The 24,739-nt window shown below is 40.9% G+C and overlaps 1 protein-coding gene across 2 annotated transcripts in view; it reads left to right on the forward strand.

Moving 5' to 3' along the window:
• The window catches only part of CYP26B1 (cytochrome P450 family 26 subfamily B member 1), a 74,195-nt gene that overhangs the window by 15,764 nt on the left and 33,692 nt on the right, over positions 1-24,739 (forward strand). Inside the window, exon 2 of one of the 2 annotated variants that reach the window (XM_075261804.1) lies at positions 20,275-20,504. The exons of the other annotated variant lie outside the window; for it this stretch is intronic. Within the exon in view, the coding sequence (XP_075117905.1) occupies positions 20,316-20,504 (189 nt within the window). The 5' untranslated portion in view covers positions 20,275-20,315. The remainder of the gene's footprint in view (positions 1-20,274; positions 20,505-24,739) is intronic. 2 annotated transcript variants of the gene reach the window in all.

Here is a 24,739-nt window from a genome sequence, read left to right on the forward strand (position 1 = left end):
ACTGGTAATATTGGGTATATAGCAGAGGATACTGGTAATTTTGGGTATATGGTAAAGGTTACTGGTAATATTGGGTGTATGGCAGAGGGTACTGGTCATATTGGGTATATGGTAGAGGATACTGGTAATATTGGGTATATGGCAGAGGATACTGGTAATTTTGGGTATATGGTTGAGGATACTGATAATATTGGGTATATGGCTAAGGATACTGGTAATATTGGGTATATGGTAGAGGTTACTGGTAATATTGGATATATGGCTGAGGATACTGGTAATTTTGTATATATGGTACAGTTTACTGGTAATATTGGGTATATGGTAGAGGATACTGGTAATATTGGGTGTATAGTAGAGGATACTGGTATTATTAGGTGTATGGCAGAGGGTACTGGTCATATTGGGTATACGGTAGAGGATACTGGTAATATTAGATGTATGGTAGAGGATACTGGTAATACTGGGTATATAGTAGAGGATACTGGTAATATTGGGTGTATGGCAGAGGGTACTGGTAATATTGGGTATGTAGTAGAGGATACTGGTAATATTGGGTGTATGGTAGAGGATACTGGTAATACTGGGTATATAGTAGAGGATACTGGTAATATTGGGTGTATATTAGAGGATGCTGGTAATATTGGGTATGTAGTAGAGGATACTGGTAATATTAGATGTATGGTAGAGGATACTGGTAATACTGGGTATATAGTAGAGGATACTGGTAATATTGGGTGTATGGCAGAGGGTACTGGTAATATTGGGTATGTAGTAGAGGATACTGGTAATATTGGGTGTATGGCAGAGGGTACTGGTAATATTGGGTATGTGGTAGAGGATACTGGTAATATTGGGTGTATATTAGAGGATGCTGGTAATATTGGGTATCCTCTATTGGGTAGATCTTTAGGTAGTACTATTATTGGATATGTGGTAGTGGATGCTTTTAATATTGGGTGTATGTTAGAGTATGTCAGACCTGAGGATTTATCACTGTGGTATATGATTGTCTCCCTTCGGCCTCTGTACACACCTCAGTTTAACCCTTGGCCTCGGATTTCTTCAGCTTATTCTCATGGGGATCCTGCAGACACGTGCGGTAATATACTCAGCCTTTGATCATTCTGTAGCGTTTTCCTGTCACTGGCTCTGAGACAACTTCTTATAACAGGCAGAAAATAATTACAAGACGTTAATTAAGAGAGAAGAATTAATGGCAGCCGGCAACAAAGAGCCAGCCGTGTCTGCTGACAATACGGGCAGGAATATTGTGCTGTGAGATCATGTCTGCCAGCACAGGACCAGGACTGGAGCCAGGACAGGGGGGACCGGGAGCGGTCTGTATACTCAGGGGGTATAGGGCTGGGTCTAAGGAGAGCTCCAAGTAGAAGGCCAGGACTACAGCCAGGACAGGGGGGACTGGTGTGTATACTCAGGGGGTATAGGGCTGGGTCTAAGGAGAGCTCCAAGTAGAAGGCCAGGACTACAGCCAGGACAGGGGGACTGGTGTGTATACTCAGGGGGTATAGGGCTGGGTCTAAGGAGAACACCAAGGAGAAGGACAGGACTACAGCCAGGACAGGGGGGACTGGTGTGTATACTCAGGGGGTATAGGGCTGGGTCTAAGGAGAGCTCCAAGTAGAAGGCCAGGACTACAGCCAGGACAGGGGGACTGGTGTGTATACTCAGGGGGTATAGGGCTGGGTCTAAGGAGAACACCAAGGAGAAGGACAGGACTACAGCCAGGACAGGGGGGACTGGTGTGTATACTCAGGGGGTATAGGGCTGGGTCTAAGGAGAACACCAAGGAGAAGGACAGGACTACAGCCAGGACAGGGGGGACTGGTGTGTATACTCAGGGGGTATAGGGCTGGGTCTAAGGAGAGCTCCAAGTAGAAGGCCAGGACTACAGCCAGGACAGGGGGACTGGTGTGTATACTCAGGGGGTATAGGGCTGGGTCTAAGGAGAACACCAAGGAGAAGGCCAGGACTACAGCCAGGACAGGGGGACTGGTGTGTATACTCAGGGGGTATAGGGCTGGGTCTAAGGAGAGCTCCAAGTAGAAGGCCAGGACTACAGCCAGGACAGGGGGACTGGTGTGTATACTCAGGGGGTATAGGGCTGGGTCTAAGGAGAACACCAAGGAGAAGGACAGGACTACAGCCAGGACAGGGGGGACTGGTGTGTATACTCAGGGGGTATAGGGCTGGGTCTAAGGAGAGCATCAAGGAGAAGGCTGGGACTGGAGCCAGGACAGGGGGGACCGGGAGCGGTCTGTATACTCTAGGGGTATAGGGCTGGGTCTAAGGAGAGCACCATGGAGAAGGCCAGGACTACAGCCAGGACAGGGGGGACTGGTGTGTATGCTCAGGGGGTATAGGGCTGGGTCTAAGGAGAGCATCAAGGGGAAGGACAGGACTACAGCCAGGACAGGGGGGGACTGGTGTGTATACTCAGGGGGTATAGGGCTGGGTCTAAGGAGAACACCAAGGAGAAGGCTGGGACTGGAGCCAGGACAGAGGGGACCGGGAGCCGTCTGTATACTCAGGGGGTATAGGGCTGTGTCCAAGGAGAGCTCCAAGTAGAAGGTCAGGACTACAGCCAGGACATGGGGGACCAGGAGTAGTCTGTGTACTCAGGGGTCATAGGACTGTGTCTAAAGGAAGCACCAAGGAGAGGACCAGGAAATATCTACCAATGTCATCCACAGGCTGAGACTCCGCTGCGGGTTACCGCTGTCAGTTATTGCTACAGGTCTCAGCCATAGATATCAAGCTTCATAATGCAAAATAATGAAAGCCATAGGAATCCCTCAGTGATCCCTGCAGGTTTGTCACAGCAGAAAAACTCCCAATTATAGGTTGTCCTTGCCAACATTTCAGCATGTCCCTCCCCCCTGTCCCCAACCTTATACAGTATAGTCACCAACTTTCCAACAAACTTTGCATAAATGAATATTACAGAGGGCTATAAGGAACTTTGTAATGTATCTTATCAGAGAAAAAGGCTTCTTCCTCCTCATATCAGGTTGTTTTCTTGCTCCTCCTCTGCTAAACTGACTTTCACTCTGAAAGTTCTGATTTATCTGTCATGGCTCAGATTTCTCATACTCGTAGAAGTTAGAAGATGAGGAGTGAGCAGACAGAGTAGTTTTGTCTGATGCTGGAACTATATCAAAGCTTTCTATCACAACCAAAACACTTTATTCATATCAGTACAAGTCAGTACTTCTCTCTATATGTCCTGCATAATCCTCGATTCTGTACTCACATTAGTTTCTTGATATATTTAAGGTTTGTTTAAGAAGTAGATAAGCTTTAAGGGGGCGCTGTGCATATCCACACCTGATTGCCACTTGGGGAACCTTGGACTGGTAGTTAAGCGCTATTACTATGCTATATGTCATTATCTGACAGATTCTTTACAGTGTATTATATACTATGTATCACATGCCAGCAAGCACTATGGCACAAGGAACATTACTGCTATAAAGTGGTGGCAAAAGTCTTGTCCCTCCTGCAGTCCTGTCAGATAATCCTCGGTGTCTCCCAGATAATGATTACAAGCACAAACTCTTTGGTAATATCTTCATTTATTTTGTTTGCAATGAAAAAAACACAAAAGAGAATGAAAAAAAAGTCACATCATTGATCATTTTACACAAAACTCCAAAACTGGTGCGGACAGAAGTATTGGCGCCCTCAGCCTAATACTTGGTAGTACAGTCAGTGAAAAAATTAAGCAAGAAAAAGATTTGATACTCAGCCCAAATGTTGTCGAATCTCGGTTTTCATGTATAAAGTTCCTTTTCACCGATATATCCTCAGTAAGGCTATGCCCGGAAAGTTAGACTCCCTCGACTCGGAGTAGTAGGTACAAATTTCAAAAGTAAAAAAGATCCAGCAAAAGCCAAGGTAGATGGTTCAATATAGAAAAATTCCTTCTTTATTATAAATCGCACATACTCAATAAAAACTGCAACGGTACAAACATTACTAGCAAAAAATAGCGTCAGACTGACGCGTTTCGGATCCTATGTCCTTCCTCAAAGTCTGAACTACCACCATTGAGATCACCACGCTATTTGAACTGTTGCTGATGGAATTATAGAGAACACCTGATGTTGTTATAATCAGGTGCCAAGTATCCTGCGTCAGTTGCGTAAAAAACGTCGTGATCCCAATCCGCCATGTATGTACTAGACAAAAACACATTTATGATTTTAATATACCCAAAACCCACAATAATGAACAGTCAATTGTTTAAAAACAAACAAGAATCCGTGTGAAATAAACCCAAGGATCTCATACTAAGTAAAAAATTAAAAACAAGAGAAATAGAGACAAAATCAGGAAGATTTTTCATTTGCAGAAGAATGTCATCAACTTGTTTATCTAAATAATATGTATCATCTTATTTCATTGGTCTATGTCCATTACAATAAACCTATATAAGAAATGAAGATTTCGATGCACTATGTCTATACAGGTAAGGAAAAGTCCATATTCACTATAAGTTATTGCGCATACACCTACTGCGATCTCATGGTCACTATACGTAAGCATCATCATTAGGATAATTGACAGGTCAGAGCTGCATGGATGAAACCCCACTCGTCAACCCCCACGTCATCATCCGGTGTTCCACTGCCCACTCCTTCATATCTATACCACAGGCAGAAGTTGTAATGCACCATGCCAATATCAAAGATGGAAGATTCATGTTCTCTATGGATTAATGCGCATGCTCCTGTTAATGTCCCACAATGCGCTATGCCAATATAAAAGATGGAGACTTCATGTCCTCTGTATATTAATGCGCATGTCCTTGTTGGGATCCCATAATCTCCATACAACAGTGTCATCGGCTATATATTTAGCAAATCCGACATGCGATCTCAAAGTCTCTATGCATAAGCATCATCATTTAGATGGTCAACAGGCTAGAGTTGTATGGATGAAAACTTCACTCGTCAACCTTCATAATGTTGTCCGGTATTCTATTATTTACTCCTTCATGCCCGTTATTCCATAATGTGCTATGCCAATATCAAAAATGGAGACTTCATACACTCTGTCGATTACAGCGCATGTTCTTATTGGGATCCCAATAAGGACATGCGCATTAACATACAGAGTATATGAAGTCTCCATCTTTTATATTGGCATAGCGCATTATGGAATACTAATAGGAACATGCACATTAATCCATAGAGAATATGAATCTTCCATCTTTGATATTGGCATGGTGCATTACAACTTCTGCCTGTGGTATAGATATGAAGGAGTGGGCAGTGGAACACCGGATGATGACGTGGGGGTTGACGAGTGGGGTTTCATCCATGCAGCTCTGACCTGTCAATTATCCTAATGATGATTGCTTACGTATAGTGACCATGAGATCGCAGTAGGTGTATGCGCAATAACTTATAGTGAATGTGGACTTTCTCTTACCTGTATAGACATAGTGCATCGAAATCTTCATTTCTTATATAGGTTTATTGTAATGGACATAGACCAATGAAATAAGATGATACATATTATTTAGATAAACAAGTTGATGACATTCTTCTGCAAATGAAAAATCTTCCTGATTTTGTCTCTATTTCTCTTGTTTTTAATTTTTTACTTAGTATGAGATCCGTGGGTTTATTTCACACGGATTCTTGTTTGTTTTTAAACAATTGACTGTTCATTATTGTGGGTTTTGGGTATATTAAAATCATAAATGTGTTTTTGTCTAGTATACACAAGACAGATTGGGATCACGACGTTTTTTACGCAACTGACGCAGGATACTTGGCACCTGATTATAACAACATCAGGTGTTCTCTATAATTCCATCAGCAACAGTTCAAATAGCGTGGTGATCTCAATGGTGGTAGTTCAGACTTTGAGGAAGGACATAGGATCCGAAACGCGTCAGTCTGACGCTATTTTTTGCTAGTAATGTTTGTACCGTTGCGGTTTTTATTGAGTATGTGCGATTTATAATAAAGAAGGAATTTTTCTATATTGAACCATCTACCTTGGCTTTTGCTGGATCTTTTTTACTTTTGAAATTAATACTTGGTAGCACAACCTTTAGACACAATAACTGCGCACAACCGCTTCCGCTAACCAGCAATGAGTTTCTTACAAGGCTCTGCTGGAATCTTAGACCCTTCTTCTTTGACAAACTGCTCGCGGTCCCCCCTGAGATGTGAAGGGGGCCTTCTCCAAACTGCCATCAAGAGATCTCCCCTCCCCCACAGGTGTTCTATGGGATTCAGGGCTGGACTCATTGCTGCCACTTTACAAGTCTCCAGGGCTTTCTCTCACCACCATTTTCTAGTGCTGACCTGAAGTGTGTTTTGGGTCCTTGTCCTGCTGGAAGACCCCTGACCTCTGAGGGAGACCCAGCTTTCTCACACTGGGCCCTACATGATGCTGCACAATGTGTTGGTCGTCTTCAGACTTCATAATGCCATGCACACGGTCAAGCAGTCCAGTGCCAGAGGCAGCAAAGCAACCCCAAAACATCAGGGCCCTCCGCCATGTCTGACTGTAGGGGGCGTCTTCTTCTCTTTGAAGGCCTCTTTTTTCCTGTAATCTCTATGTTGATGCCTTTTCCTACTTTTGTCTCCTCTGACCAGAGAACATTCTTCCAGAACGGTTTTGGCTTTCTCAGGTAAGTTTTGGCAAACTCCAGCCTGGCTTATGTCTGTGGGTAAGAAGTGGGGTCTTCCTGGGTCTCCTACCATACAGTCCCTTCTCATTCAGACGCTGACGCTGGATAGTACGGGGTGACACTGTTGTACCCTCGGACTGCAGGGCAGCTTGGACTTGTTTGGATGTTAGTCGAGGTTCTTTATCCGCCATCCGCACAATCTTGCGGTGAAATCTCTGGTCAATGTTTCTTTTGCAGCCACATCTCGGGAGGTTAGCCACAGTGCCATGGGCTTTACACTTCTTGATGACACTGCACACGGTAGACACAGGAACATTCAGGTCTTTGGAGATGGACTTGTAGCCTTGAGATTGCTCAGGCTTCCTCACAATTTTGCTTCTCAAGTCCTCAGACAGTTCTTTGGTCTTCTTTCTTTTCTCCATGCTCAATGTGGTCACACAAGGACACAGGACAGAGGTGGAGTCAACTTTAATCCATTTCAACTGGCTGCAAGTGTGATTTAGTTATTGCCACCACCTGTTAGGTGCCTCAGGTAAGTAACAGGTGCTGTTAATTACACAAATTAGAGAAGCATCACATGATTTTTCAAACAGTGCCAATACTTTTGTCCACCCCCTTTATTATGTTTGCTGTGGAATTATATCCAATTTGGCTTTTTGACAATTCTTTTTGTGATTTTCTATTGAAGACAAAATAAATGAAGATAATAATACCAAAGAATTTGTGATTGTAATCATTATCTGGAAGAACACGAGTATTATCTGACAGAATTGCAGGGGTGCCAATACTTTTGGCCAACACTGTACATGAAAATGAGGGTGTTAGCGCACATTGAGACCAAATATTTGCACCTCGTCCATAAATATTACCCTACTAAAGATAAGGAAGGTGCGACAAAGATAAAGGGTTACCTAGTGAAGTCTGGCTCCATAACCATCATCTCATATGGATATGATCCGTTACTAGATGTCCCATAAGCTTTATTCGGCCATGGAGACATGTTACGCTTTAACCTCTGAGGGTACAGGCTGGTGGGGATGCGATGGAACGTAGCCGCACCACATGTGACCACTAGGTGGAGATACAGGGCAAAAAGTGAGACGAAATGGAGTCTCCTTCACTTCTAGCAGCCAAGACCTGCGGTTCAACTTTGCAACATAGGAGGAGGAGGAGGCGTCGGAGGAGGTGGAGGGGGTAGGGAAAGGCACACAGAGGTCTATTCTCACTCCACACTCTGAGATATAAGTGGTTTTGGGGAGGGAAATTCGATCCAGTTCACCCAAACACATACTTTGCACAGACACACAGAGCGCTCACATCCAGCGGCGCGGTCCCGCAGCAGAACAATGTGACAGACACGAGAGATTCACATTCCTCCGTTACGTCCGATAGACTAGAAACAGCTGGAGAGGTGAACGGCGAATCAATGAACTTTTGTTTCCTGAAAAGTAAAGCCAATGTGGCGGTGAATCGGCTCTCTGTGACACGTCGGCCGCCTCCAACAGGCATGTACCCTGTTTCCCTGAAAATAAGACACCCCCCCCTTCACCTCCTGGACCACCTACAACCGGCAGTCCGCTAAGGATTGTCCCCTGTTCCGGCCGCTGCATAAGACATCCCCCGAAAATAAGACAGGTCATATATTTGGGAAGATAATTTGATATAAGACACTGTCTAATTTTCGGGGAAACAGGGTAGCTGTATCGCGCTGCCAGGCACGCACGCGGTTAATCCATACATACGCGGCTGGACACAATCCGTCAAACCGACTGTGGGTGCCAAAATAGCTTTATACGTCACAAAAGGAGCAATAGATCGAAGCGTAGGCGGCAGGACGGGGAACGAAACCCAGATAAGAGGACAAGCTAGCTACTCCATCAATGAACTACAAGTCCCAGAATTCCTTGTTTCTAGATCACGTTGCACGCCTTACCGGTGCAGATACAATCTAGGATGTCCTACGCAGGGATTTCCTATAGAGATTGACAGGAGGAACTTAGAGAGGACCAGGGTGAGCAGGTGACAGACTGATTCCAGGAGAACCAATATGGTTGACCCTGCTACTACTATAATATGATGGGGATGGATCTGGGTGTGCAGTGAGATCTGTGCAGCGTCTTCCAGGGGAATCCTCGGCATCTGGTGTGATCACATGGCAGGGATCTCCCCATGGGATGATGAGGAGAAGGATTACAAGCTCCCGTCCCCATCTATAGGTGCGAGGTTTAGGTCAGAGTGGACAGAGTATGTTTTCCTGGTCACCGGCGCCAGCTCTGCTTCCTCTTTATTTCACTTACTAGTGATTGCTGGGAATAGAGTGTGGACGCTGGCCATGGTACTGATGGTGCGAGAGCCAAGAAACATGGAGCAGATACAGGAGAAGTGTGAAGATATTACCCCGAGGAGGTCTGAGGAAGGCAAGAGGAAAGGAAAAGTAGTATATACCCTATAGAATTACCCCAGAAATGTATGAATAGTGCTACAGGAGGGAGAATATACCGATTATAGGTCAGATCATTAGAAAATGCCCAGGTTATACCATCATGTACGATATTACTATATACAAGAAGATGTATAACTTATACCAGCTGTACATATATAATTATATACAGTATATACCCAGGTTATACCGGCTGTACATATATAATTATATACAGTATATACCCAGGTTATACCAGCTGTACATATATAATTATATACAGTATATACCCAGGTTATACCAGCTGTACATATATAATCATATACAGTATATACCCAGGACATACCAGCTGTACATATAGAATTATATCCAGTATATACCCAGGTTATACCGGCTGTACATATATAATTATATCCAGTATATACCCAGGTTATACCAGCTGTACATATAGAATTATATCCAGTGTATACCCAGGTTATACCGGCTGTACATATATAATTATATACAGGAGATACCCAGGTTATACCAGCTGTACATATATAATTATATACAGTATATACCCAGGTTATAGCGGCTGTACATATATAATTATATACAGTATATACCCAGGTTATACCGGCTGTACATATATAATTATATACAGTATATACTCAAGTTATTCCGGCTGTACATATATAATTATATACAGTATATACCCAGGTTATACCGGCTGTACATATATAATTATATACAGGAGATACCCAGGTTATACCGGCTGTACATATATAATTATATACAGTATATACCCAGGTTATACTGGCCTTACATATATAATTATATACAGTATATACCCAGGTTATACCGGCTGTACATATAGAATTATATACAGTATATACCCAGGTTATACCGGCTGTACATATATAATTATATACAGTATATACCCAGGTTATACTGGCTGTAGATATAGAATTATATATATTATATACCCAGGTTATACCGGCTGTAGATATAGAATTATATACAGTATATACCCTGGTTATACCGGCTGTAGATATATAATTATATACAGTATATATTCAGGTTATACCGGCTGTACATATAGAATTATATACAGTATATACCCAGGTTATACCAGCTGTACATATATAACTATATACAGGAGATACCCAGGTTATACCGTCTGTACATATATAATTATATACAGGAGATACCCAGGTTATACTGGCTGTACATATATAATTATATACAGTATATCCTCAGGTTATACCGGCTGTACATATATAATTATATACAGTATATACCCAGGTTATACCGGCTGTACATATATAATTATATACAGTACATACCCAGGTTATACCAGCTGTACATATGTAATTATATACAGGAGATACCCAGGTTATATCAGCTGTACATATATAATTATATACAGTATATACCCAGGTTATACCAGCTGTACATATATAATTACTGTATATATAGTATATACCCAGGTTATACTGGCTGTACATATATAATTATATACAGTATATACCCAGGTAATACCTGCTGTATATATATAATTATATACAGGAGATCCCCAGGTTATACCTGCTGTACATATAGAATTATATACAAGAGATATCCAGGTTATACCAGCTGTATACATACTACTGGTACGTACGGTACTAGTATTAGTGGTAGTAGGTTACAGTAGTAGTAATAGTATTGATAGCAGGGTACAGTACTAATATTAGTGGTAATAGATTAGAGTAGTAGTAATAGTAATGATATCAGGGTACAGTACTAGTATTAGTGGTAGTAGCTTACAGTAGTAGTAATAGTAATGAAAGCAGGAAACAGTACTAGCATTGGTGCTAATAGGTTACACTAGTAGTAATAGTAATGATAGCAAGGTACAGTGCTAGTATTAGTAGTAATAGATTAGAGTAGTAGTAATAGTAATGATTGCAGGGTACAGTACTAGTATTAGTGGTAGTAGGTTACAGTAGTAGTAATGATAGAAGTGTCAAGTACTAGTATTAGTAGGTTACAGTAGTAGTAATAGTAATGATATCAGGGTACAGTACTAGTATTAGTGGTAGTATCCCGCGCGGATGGTTCACGTGTGAACTGACCCTAATAGTATAAGTGGTAGTATATTACATTAATAGTATTAGTGGTAGTAGATTACAGTATTAGTATTAGTGGTAGTCGATTACAGTATTAGTATTAGTGATAGTAGATTACTGTAGTAGTATTAGTGGTAGTCGATTACAGTATTAGTATTAGTGGTAGTAGATTACTATAGTAATATTAGTGATAGTAGATTAGTGTAGTAGTATTAGTGATAGTAGATTACAGTATTACTATTAGTGGTAGTCGATTACAGTATTAGTATTAGTGATAGTGGTTTACTGTAGTAGTATTAGTGGTAGTCGATTACAGTATTAGTATTAGTGAGAGTAGATTACTGTAGTAGTATTAGAGGTAGTCGATTACAGTATTAGTATTAGTGGTAGTAGATTAGTGTAGTAGTATTAGTGATAGTAGATTACTTTAGTAGTATTAGTGGTAGTCGATTACAATATTAGTATTAGTGGTAGTAGATTACTATAGTAATATTAGTGATAGTAGATTAGTGTAGTAGTATTAGTTATAGTAGATTACAGTATTAGTATTAGTGGTAGTCGATTACAGTATTAGTATTAGTGATAGTAGATTACTGTAGTAGTATTAGTGGTAGTCGATTACAGTATTAGTGGTAGTCGATTACAGTATTAGTATTAGTGATAGTGGATTACTGTAGTAGTATTAGTGGTAGTCGATTACAGTATTAGTATTAGTGAGAGTAGATTACTGTAGTAGTATTAGAGGTAGTCGATTACAGTATTAGTATTAGTGGTAGTAGATTAGTGTAGTAGTATTAGTGATAGTGGATTACTGTAGTAGCATTAGTGGTAGTCGATTACAGTATTAGTATTAGTGAGAGTAGATTACTGTAGTAGTATTAGAGGTAGTCGATTACAGTATTAGTATTAGTGGTAGTAGATTAGTGTAGTAGTATTAGTGATAGTAGATTACTTTAGTAGTATTAGTGGTAGTTGATTACAATATTAGTATTAGTGGTAGTAGATTACTATAGTAATATTAGTGATAGTAGATTAGTGTAGTAGTATTAGTTATAGTAGATTACAGTATTAGTATTAGTGGTAGTTGATTACAGTATTAGTATTAGTGATAGTAGATTACTGTAGTAGTATTAGTGGTAGTCGATTACAGTATTAATATTAGTGGTAGCCGATTACAGTATTAGTATTAGTGATAGTAGATTACTGTAGTAGTATTAGTGGTAGTCGATTACAGTATTAGTATTAGTGGTAGTCGATTACAGTATTAGTATTAGTGATAGTGGATTACTGTAGTAGTATTAGTGGTAGTCGATTACAGTATTAGTATTAGTGAGAGTAGATTACTGTAGTAGTATTAGAGGTAGTCGATTACAGTATTAGTATTAGTGGTAGTAGATTAGTGTAGTAGTATTAGTGATAGTGGATTACTGTAGTAGCATTAGTGGTAGTCGATTACAGTATTAGTATTAGTGAGAGTAGATTACTGTAGTAGTATTAGAGGTAGTCGATTACAGTATTAGTATTAGTGATAGTGGATTACTGTAGTAGCATTAGTGGTAGTCGATTACAGTATTAGTATTAGTGGTAGTAGATTACTGTAGTAGTATTAGTGGCAGTAGGTTACTTTAGTAGTAGTATTAGTGGTAGAAGATTACTGTAGTAGTAATAGTGGTAGTAGATTACTGTACTAATATTAGTGGATGTAGATTACTGTAGTAGTATAAGTGGTAGAAGATTACTGCAGCAATATTAGTGGTAGTAGATACACTTTAGTAGTATTAGTGGTAGTAGGTTACTGTAGTAGTATTAGTGGTAGTAGATTATAGTAATAGTATTAGTGGTAGTAGATTATGGTAATAGTATTAGTGGTAGTAGATCTCACGGTGCAGTTCTGGTGTTATTGATAGAAATATTACAGTGCTAGTATTAGTAATGATATCAAGATAAAATACTATTAATATTAGTAGTAGATTACAGTACTAGTTATAGTAATGATAGCTATGTACAGTACTAGTATTAGTGGATTCAGGAAAAGTAGTATTTAAAGTAATGATACTAGAGTACAGTACTACTGTAGTATTAGTGGTACTATTTTACAGTAGTAGTAATAGTAATGATACCAGCATACAATACTAGTGCTAGAGAGAGTAGTTTAAAAATGTAGTAATTATGGTTGTAGTAATAGTAATTATAGTAGGGTACAGTATTGTATTAGTTGTAGTAGGTTACATTAGCAGTAATAGTAATGATAAAAGAGTAAAGTACTAGTATCAGCGGTAGTAGGTTACAGGAGTAGTAATAGTAATGATAGCAGGGTACAGTACTAGTATTATTGGTAGTAGGTTACAGGAGTAGTAATAGTAATGATAGCAGGGTATAGTACTAGTGTTAGTGGTAGTAGGTTACAGGAGTAGTAATAGTAATGATAGCAGGATATAGTACTAGTATCAGCGGTAGTAGGTTACAGGAGTAGTAATACTAATGATAGCAGGGTACAGTACTAGTATTATTGGTAGTAGGTTACAGGAGTAGTAATAGTAATGATAGCAGGGTATAGTACTAGTGTTAGTGGTAGTAGGTTACAGGAGTAGTAATAGTAATGATAGCAGGGTACAGTACTAGTATTAGTGGTAGTAGGTTACAGGAGTAGTAATAGTAATGATAGCAGGATATAGTACTAGTATCAGCGGTAGTAGGTTACAGGAGTAGTAATAGTAATGATAGCAGGGTACAGTACTAGTATTACATGTAGTAGGTTACAGGAGTAGTAATAGTAATGATATCAGGGTACAGTACTAGTATTAGTGGTAGTAGGTTACAGGAGTAGTAATAGTAATGATATCAGGGTACAGTACTAGTATTAGTGGTAGTAGGTTACAGGAGTAGTAATAGTAATGATAGCAGGGTACAGTACTAGTATCAGCGGTAGTAGGTTACAGGAGTAGTAATAGTAATGATAGCAGGGTACAGTACTAGTATCAGCGGTAGTAGGTTACAGGAGTAGTAATAGTAATGATAGCAGGGTACAGTACTAGTATTAGTGGTAGTAGGTTACAGTAGTAGTAATAGTAATGATAGCAGGGTACAGTACTAGTATTAGTGATAGTAGGGTACAGGAGTAGTAATAGTAATGATATCAGGGTACAGTACTAGTATTATATTAATGGTAGTAGGTTACAGGAGTAGTAATAGTAATGATATCAGGGTACAATACTAGTATTAGTGGTAGTAGGTTACAGGAGTAGTAATAGTAATGATAGCAGGGTACAGTACTAGTATTAGTGGTAATAGGTTACAGGAGTAGTAATAGTAATGATAGCAGGGTACAGTACTAGTATTAGTGGTAATAGGTTACAGGAGTAGTAATAGTAATGATAGCAGGGTACAGTACTAGTATTATTGGTAGTAGGTTACAGGAGTAGTAATAGTAATGATAGCAGGGTACAGTACTAGTGTTAGTGGTAGTAGGTTACAGGAGTAGTAATAGTAATGATAGCAGGATATAGTACTAGTATCAGCGGTAGTAGGTTACAGGAGTAGTAATAGTAATGATAGCAGGATATAGTACTAGTATCAGCGGTAGTAGGTTACAGGAGTAGTAATAGTAATGATAGCAGGGTACAGTACTAGTATTAGTGGTAGTAGGTTACAGGAGTAGTAATAGTAATGATAGCAGGGTATAGTACTAGTGTTAGTGGTAGTAGGTTACAGGAGTAGTAATAGTAATGATAGCAGGATATAGTACTAGTATCAGCGGTAGTAGGTTACAGGAGTAGTAATAGTAATGATAGCAGGGTACAGTACTAGTATTATTGGTAGTAGGTTACAGGAGTAGTAATAGTAATGATAGCAGGGTACAGTACTAGTATCAGCGGTAGTAGGTTACAGGAGTAGTAATAGTAATGATAGCAGGGTACAGTACTAGTATTAGTGATAGTAGGGTACAGGAGTAGTAATAGTAATGATATCAGGGTACAGTACTAGTATTAGTGGTAGTAGGTTACAGGAGTAGTAATAGTAATAATAGCAGGGTACAGTACTAGTATTAGTGGTAGTAGGTTACAGGAGTAGTAATAGTAATGATAGCAGGGTACAATACTAGTATTAGTGGTAGTAGGTTACAGGAGTAGTAATAGTAATGATATCAGGGTACAATACTAGTATTAGTGGTAGTAGGTTACAGGAGTAGTAATAGTAATGATATCAGGGTACAGTACTAGTATTAGTGGTAGTAGGTTACAGGAGTAGTAATAGTAATGATAGCAGGGTACAGTACTAGTATTATTGGTAGTAGGTTACAGGAGTAGTAATAGTAATGATAGCAGGGTATAGTACTAGTATCAGCGGTAGTAGGTTACAGGAGTAGTAATACTAATGATAGCAGGGTACAGTACTAGTATTATTGGTAGTAGGTTACAGGAGTAGTAATAGTAATGATAGCAGGGTACAGTACTAGTATTAGTGGTAGTAGGTTACAGGAGTAGTAATAGTAATGATAGCAGGGTACAATACTAGTATTAGTGGTAGTAGGTTACAGGAGTAGTAATAGTAATGATAGCAGGGTACAGTACTAGTGTTAGTGGTAGTAGGTTACAGGAGTAGTAATAGTAATGATAGCAGGGTACAGTACTAGTATCAGCGGTAGTAGGTTACAGGAGTAGTAATACTAATGATAGCAGGGTACAGTACTAGTATTATTGGTAGTAGGTTACAGGAGTAGTAATAGTAATGATAGCAGGGTACAGTACTAGTATTAGTGGTAGTAGGTTACAGGAGTAGTAATAGTAATGATAGCAGGGTACAATACTAGTATTAGTGGTAGTAGGTTACAGGAGTAGTAATAGTAATGATAGCAGGGTACAGTACTAGTATTATTGGTAGTAGGTTACAGGAGTAGTAATAGTAATGATAGCAGGGTACAGTACTAGTATTAGTGGTAGTAGGTTACAGGAGTAGTAATAGTAATGATAGCAGGGTACAGTACTAGTATTAGTGGTAGTAGGTTACAGGAGTAGTAATAGTAATGATAGCAGGGTACAATACTAGTATTAGTGGTAGTAGGTTACAGGAGTAGTAATAGTAATGATATCAGGGTACAATACTAGTATTAGTGATAGTAGGTTACAGGAGTAGTAATAGTAATGATATCAGGGTACAGTACTAGTATTAGTGGTAGTAGGTTACAGTAGTAGTAATAGTAATGATAGCAGGGTACAGTACTAGTATTACATGTAGTAGGTTACAGGAGTAGTAATAGTAATGATAGCAGGGTACAGTACTAGTATTACATGTAGTAGGTTACAGGAGTAGTAATAGTAATGATAGCAGGGTACAGTACTAGTATTAGTGATAGTAGGGCACAGGAGTAGTAATAGTAATGATATCAGGGTACAGTACTAGTATTAGTGGTAATAGGTTACAGGAGTAGTAATAGTAATGATAGCAGGGTACAGTACTAGTATTAGTGGCAATAGGTTACAGGAGTAGTAATAGTAATGATAGCAGGGTACAGTACTAGTATCAGCGGTAGTAGGTTACAGGAGTAGTAATAGTAATGATAGCAGGGTACAGTACTAGTATTAGTGGTAGTAGGTTACAGTAGTAGTAATAGTAATGATATCAGGGTACAATACTAGTATTAGTGGTAGTAGGTTACAGGAGTAGTAATAGTAATGATAGCAGGGTACAGTACTAGTATTAGTGGTAGTAGGTTACAGGAGTAGTAATAGTAATGATAGCAGTGTACAGTACTAGTATTAGTGGTAGTAGGTTACAGTAGTAGTAATAGTAATGATAGCAGGGTACAGTACTAGTATTAGTGGTAGTAGGTTACAGGAGTAGTAATAGTAATGATAGCAGGATATAGTACTAGTATCAGCGGTAGTAGGTTACAGGAGTAGTAATAGTAATGATATCAGGGTACAATACTAGTATTACATGTAGAAGGTTACAGGAGTAGTAATAGTAATGATAGCAGGGTACAGTACTAGTATTACATGTAGAAGGTTACAGGAGTAGTAATAGTAATGATAGCAGGGTACAGTACTAGTATTAGTGGTAGTAGGTTACAGGAGTAGAACAGTACTAAAGAGCGCACCTGGCCTCCAACCTCTTCTGTCTATAAGGAGGCTGGTGTATACAGGAGGAGTAGCATTAGGTGTAGCAGTGTACAGTAGTAGAGGGATGCCCGGCCTCTACTCCTGTCTATAAGGAGGCTGGTGTATACAGGAGGAGTAGCATTAGGTGTAGCAGTGTACAGTAGTAGAGGGATTCCTGGCCTCCACTCCTGTGTATAAGGAGGCTGGTGTATACAGGAGGAGTAGCATTAGGTGTAGCAGTGTACAGTAGTAGAGGGATCCCTGGCCTCCACTCCTGTCTATAAGGAGGCTGGTGTATACAGGAGGAGTAGCATTAGGTGTAGCAGTGTACAGTAGTAGAGGGATCTCTGGCCTCCACTCCTGTGTATAAGGAGGCTGGTGTATACAGGAGGAGTAGCATTAGGTGTAGCAGTGTACAGTAGTAGAAGGATGCCCGGCCTCCACTCCTGTATATAAGGAGGCTGGTGTATACAGGAGGTGTAGCATTAGGTGTAGCAGTGTACAGTAGTAGAAGGATGCCCGGCCTCCACTCCTGTATATAAGGAGGAGTAGCATTAGGTGTAGCAGTGTACAGTAGTAGAGGGATGCCTGGCCTCCACTCCTGTATATACAGGAGGAGTAGCATTAGGTGTAGCAGTGTACAGTAGTAGAGGGATGCCCGGCCTCCACTCCTGTATATAAGGAGGCTGGTGTATACAGGAGGAGTAGCATTAGGTGTAGCAGTGTACAGTAGTAGAAGGATGCCCGGCCTCCACTCCTGTCTATAAGGAGGCTGGTGTATACAGGAGGAGTAGCATTAGGTGTAGCAGTGTACAGTAGTAGAGGGATCTCTGGCCTCCACTCCTGTGTATAAGGAGGCTGGTGTATACAGGAGGAGTAGCATTAGGTGTAGCAGTGTACAGTAGTAGAAGGATGCCCGGCCTCCACTCCTGTATATAAGGAGGCTGGTGTATACAGGAGGTGTAGCATTAGGTGTAGCAGTGTACAGTAGTAGAAGGATGCCCGGCCTCCACTCCTGTATATAAGGAGGAGTAGCATTAGGTGTAGCAGTGTACAGTAGTAGAGGGATGCCTGGCCTCCACTCCTGTATATAAGGAGGAGTAGCATTAGGTGTAGCAGTGTACAGTAGTAGAAGGATGCCCGGCCTCCACTCCTGTATATAAGGAGGCTGGTGTATACAGGAGGAGTAGCATTAGGTGTCTTAGTGTACAGTAGTAGAAGGATCCCTGGCCTCCACTCCTATACAGGAGGAGTAGCATTAGGTGTAGCAGTGTACAGTAGTAGAGGGATGCCCGGCCTCCACTCCTGTATATAAGGAGGCTGGTGTATACAGGAGGAGTAGCATTAGGTGTAGCAGTGTACAGTAGTAGAAAGATGCCCGGCCTCCACTCCTGTATATAAGGAGGCTGGTGTATACAGGAGGAGTAGCATTAGGTGTAGCAGTGTACAGTAGTAGAAGGATGCCCGGCCTCCACTCCTGTATATAAGGAGGCTGGTGTATACAGGAGGAGTAGCATTAGGTGTAGCAGTGTACAGTAGTAGAAGGATGCCCGGCCTCCACTCCTGTATATAAGGAGGCTGGTGTATACAGGAGGAGTAGCATTAGGTGTAGCAGTGTACAGTAGTAGAGGGATGCCCGGCCTCCACTCCTGTATATACAGGAGGAGTAGCATTAGGTGTAGCAGTGTACAGTAGTAGAGGGATGCCCGGCCTCCACTCCTGTCTATAAGGAGGCTGGTGTATACAGGAGGAGTAGCATTAGGTGTAGCAGTGTACAGTAGTAGAAGGATGCCCGGCCTCCACTCCTGTATATAAGGAGGCTGGTGTATACAGGAGGAGTAGCATTAGGTGTAGCAGTGTACAGTAGTAGAGGGATGCCCGGCCTCCACTCCTGTCTATAAGGAGGCTGGTGTATACAGGAGGAGTAGCATTAGGTGTAGCAGTGTACAGTAGTAGAAGGATGCCCGGCCTCCACTCCTGTATATAAGGAGGCTGGTGTATACAGGAGGAGTAGCATTAGGTGTAGCAGTGTACAGTAGTAGAGGGATGCCCGGCCTCCACTCCTGTATATACAGGAGGAGTAGCATTAGGTGTAGCAGTGTACAGTAGTAGAGGGATGCCCGGCCTCCACTCCTGTATATACAGGAGGAGTAGCATTAGGTGTAGCAGTGTACAGTAGTAGAGGGATGCCCGGCCTCCACTCCTGTATATACAGGAGGAGTAGCATTAGGTGTAGCAGTGTACAGTAGTAGAGGGATGCCCGGCCTCCACTCCTGTATATACAGGAGGAGTAGCATTAGGTGTAGCAGTGTACAGTAGTAGAGGGATGCCCGGCCTCCACTCCTGTATATACAGGAGGAGTAGCATTAGGTGTAGCAGTGTACAGTAGTAGAGGGATGCCCGGCCTCCACTCCTGTATATACAGGAGGAGTAGCATTAGGTGTAGCAGTGTACAGTAGTAGAGGGATGCCCGGCCTCCACTCCTGTATATACAGGAGGAGTAGCATTAGGTGTAGCAGTGTACAGTAGTAGAGGGATGCCCGGCCTCCACTCCTGTATATACAGGAGGAGTAGCATTAGGTGTAGCAGTGTACAGTAGTAGAGGGATGCCCGGCCTCCACTCCTGTATATACAGGAGGAGTAGCATTAGGTGTAGCAGTGTACAGTAGTAGAGGGATGCCCGGCCTCCACTCCTGTATATACAGGAGGAGTAGCATTAGGTGTAGCAGTGTACAGTAGTAGAGGGATGCCCGGCCTCCACTCCTGTATATACAGGAGGAGTAGCATTAGGTGTAGTCCAGGATCCCGTAGTACAGTAGTACAGGATCCCGCCTCCAGCAGTACAGCCAGTAGAGAGAGCACCTAGCCTCCAGCCTCCCCTCTATATAAGGAGGCTGCAGTGTGTACAGCAGGAGTAGTGTGCGCTCCCCCCGCCGGCGCTCAGCTCTGGACTTGTGGCTTGTGGGCTATGTGTGAGTGCGCTCTGCTCCTCGTCCTCAGGTGCGGCTGATCCCCCCGGCCCGTGGCCCCGCTCCCCGCTGATGATGGTGGTGTGGTGCCTGGCCGCACTGGCCGCCTGCCTGCTCTCCCTGGCTCTGCTCCTCGCCGTGTCCCAGCAGCTTTGGCAGTTGCGCTGGGCGGCCACCCGGGACAAGTCGTGCAAGCTGCCCATGCCCAGGGGCTCCATGGGATTTCCACTGGTGGGCGAAACCTTCCACTGGATCTTACAGGTAGGTGCCCTCTGTGTTATACTGCGTGCTGTCACCTGTAAGTGACACTAGTGATGCCATATTACCTGTAAGTGACACTAGTGATATGTTATTACCTGACAGTGACACTAGTGATGCCATATTACCTGACAGTGACACTAGTGATGCCATATTACCTGTAAGTGACACTAGTGATGCCATATTACCTGTAAGTGACACTAGTGATGCCATATTACCTGTAAGTGACACTAGTGATATGTTATTACCTGACAGTGACACTAGTGATGCCATATTACCTGACAGTGACACTAGTGATATGTTATTACCTGACAGTGACACTAGTGATGCCATATTACCTGACAGTGACACTAGTGATGCCATATTACCTGTAAGTGACACTAGTGATGCCATATTACATGTAAGTGACACTAGTGATATGTTATTACCTGACAGTGACACTAGTGATGCCATATTACCTGACAGTGACACTAGTGATATGTTATTACCTGACAGTGACACTAGTGATGCCATATTACCTGACAGTGACACTAGTGATGCCATATTACCTGTAAGTGACACTAGTGATGCCATATTACATGTAAGTGACACTAGTGATATGTTATTACCTGACAGTGACACTAGTGATGCCATATTACCTGACAGTGACACTAGTGATGCCATATTACCTGACAGTGCCACTAGTGAGGCCATATTACATGTAAGTGACACTAGTGATGCCATATTACCTGACAGTGCCACTAGTGAGGCCATATTACCTGTAAGTGACACTAGTGATGCCATATTACATGTAAGTGACACCAGTGATATGTTATTACGTATAGGTGTCAATAGTGTGGTTATATCACCTGACAGCGATACTAATGATGTCATTTACCTGTCACTGTCACTAGTGATGTTTTCTTATATAGCAGTGATACTAGTGATGTCATATTACCTGTCAGTGATATTAGTGATGTCATATTACCTGTCAGGGTCATTAGTGATCTTGTATTATCTGTCACTGTCACTAGAGATGCTATCATACCTGTCAGTGTCCATAGTGTTGCTATATCACCTGACAGTGACGTTGGTGATCTTATATTACCTGTCAATGTCACTATATATGTTATTTTACCTGTTGGTGTCACTATGTTTGTTATATTACGTGTCAGTGATACTATCAATATTATAGTGTCACTATTGATGCTATAATACCTGTCAGTGATATTATTGATGCTATATTACCTGTCAGTGACACTAGTGATGTTATGTTGTATGATAGAGTCACTAGTGATTATATATTACCTGTCAGTGATATTATTCATGTTATTTGATCTGTCAGTGTCACTAGGTATGTTATATTATATGTCAGTGTCACTAATGGCGTTATATTACCTGTCAGTGTCACTAGGAATGTTATAGTGCCTGTCAATGAAAGCTGTGATGTAATATTATATGTGAGTGATACTATTGATCATGTATTATGTGTCATTGATAATAGTCATGTTATATTACCAGTCTGTGATACTTGTGGTGTTATATTACTTGACTCTGATACCACTGATGTTATATTACCTTTTAGTGTCAGTAATGGGCACTAATGATGTTGTGCTACCTGTCAGTGTCACTAGTGATGGTATATTACATGTAAGTGATACTAGTGATGTTATATTACCTGTCAGTAATAGTACTGATGTTATATTACCTTTCAATGTCAGAAGAGATGTTCTATTACCTGTCAGGAACATTAGGGATATTCTATAAACTGGTAGTGTTACTAGTGATGTTATATTATCTGTCAGCGACCTTATACTAGCAATGTCACTAATGATGTAATATTACCTGCCAGTGATCCTGGCAATATTATATTATCTGTCAGTGTCATTAGTGAGTTTATATCACTGACCCTAGTTGTTATATAACTGTCAGTGACACTAATAATGCTTTATTACATAGCTGTGACGAGTGACGCTATTGACCACGTGTCAGTGACTTCAGTGATGTTATATTACCTGCCACTGTCACTAGTGATGGTATATTACATGTAAGTGATACTAGTGATATTATATTACCTGTCACTAGTGATGTTATATTGCCTGCCACTGTCACTAGTGATGGTATATTACATGTAAGTGATACTAGTGATATTATATTACCTGTCACTGTCACTAGTGATGTTATATTACATGTCAGTGATACTAGTGATGTTATATTACATGTCAGTGATACTAGTGATGGTATATTACATGTCAGTGTCACTACTGATGTTATATTACCTGCCACTGTCACTAGTGATGGTATATTACATGTAAGTGATACTAGTGATGGTATATTACATGTCACTGTCACTAGTGATGGTATATTACCTGTCAGTGATACTAGTGATGTTATATTACCTGTCAGTGATACTAGTGATGTTATATTACATGTCAGTGTCAATAGTGATGTTATATTACCTGCCACTGTCACTAGTGATGGTATATTACATGTAAGTGATACTAGTGATGGTATATTACATGTCACTGTCACTAGTGATGGTATATTACCTGTCAGTGATACTAGTGATGTTATATTACCTGTCAGTGATACTAGTGATGTTATATTACATGTCAGTGTCAATAGTGATGTTATATTACCTGCCACTGTCACTAGTGATGGTATATTACATGTAAGTGATACTAGTGATGGTATATTACATGTAAGTGATACTAGTGATGGTATATTACATGTATATAATCTGTCAGTAATACTGTCAGTGACTCTAGTGATGTTATATTACCTGACAATGAACAATAGTAATGTTACATGACCTATTAGTGACACTAGTGATATCTTTATTGCCTATCAGTGACAGCAGTGATGTACTAATGTCCTTATGTTAACTGCCAGTGACACTATTGATAGTAGATATTACCTGTCTGTGACACTAATGATGTTATATTACCTGCAAGTGATACTAGTGATGTTATATTACCTGCAAGTGATACTAGTGATGTTATATTATCTGTCTGTGACACTAGTGATGATATATTACCTGTCTGTGACACTAGTGATGTTATATTACCTGCAAGTGATACTAGTGATGTTATATTATCTGTCTGTGACACTAGTGATGTTATATTACCTGCAAGTGATCTATTATCTCTCTCTAACAATAGTGATGTTTTATTTACTTGCCGATGCAACAATGGTATATGTATACCTTTCAGTGATACTAGTGATACTTTATTACCTGTCAATGAAATGATGTCACTTGTCATTGCCACCAGTAGTTTTTGCCTGTCAGTGACACTAGTGGTGCTGATGATATATTAGCGTTGGTGACACCAGTGATTTTGTTTTTGCTATTCAGTGACAACATTAATGTTATATTACCTGCCAGTCACACTATTGTTGCTATATGACCTGTGTGTGACACTAGTGATATAACGTTATCTGTATGTTATACTAGTGACATTACATTATCTGGCTGTGACACATTGGTTCATTACACGGTGTTACACTAATGCCCTTATATTATCTGGTTATCATCGTGCTACCATTCTGTGATACTACCGATATTTTTTGACTCTGGTGATGTGATATTACTTGTCTGTGACATTGTATTACCTGACAATGACCCCAATGATGCCACGTGGTCTGTCTGTGACACCAGAGGTCTTATATTATCTTCCTTTCACACTTGTCATTTTCTATTTATCTGTTTGTGACTTTGTGACATTCTGTTACATTCTACTTGCTATTCTGTGTACTTGGGATATTAGTGATAATCGGCCACTTTCTGTACTTTTTAGTTACCTCTAATTCCCGTTGTGTTTTTGTCGGTTCGGTGACACTAGTTGTGATTTTTTTCTTGCCTGTGACACTAGTGACATCACATGTCCTGCCTGTGAGGTCATCAGCAGATGTCACTGTCCTGACACTATCTCCGCTCCCCACTTTCTCCTGTAGTCCCAGGACCTGACCTCTAGGTGACAGGGGGCTTCCACCCGGTGACCCACATTTTGCGACTTGGATCGCTACTTTCTCTGCACGTGACTTCGGGTGACAGCCATGTGTCTGTGCTGTCATTGCCGACTGCTGCCTCCCCCACCCCCTAGTCCTGCGCAGGTGCAGTATTACCCCTCTGCCACCAGGTGCTATATTCTAAGTGACCCCTCCTAGTCTATCATTGCTATGGTACAGCCTGCAGGGGACCCCTCCTAATCTATGTTACATCCTGGGGAACCCCTCCTAATTTATCACTGCTATGTTAC

This window comes from Leptodactylus fuscus, chromosome 1 (genome assembly GCF_031893055.1).
Source record: "Leptodactylus fuscus isolate aLepFus1 chromosome 1, aLepFus1.hap2, whole genome shotgun sequence".
Taxonomy (NCBI): domain Eukaryota; kingdom Metazoa; phylum Chordata; class Amphibia; order Anura; family Leptodactylidae; genus Leptodactylus; species Leptodactylus fuscus.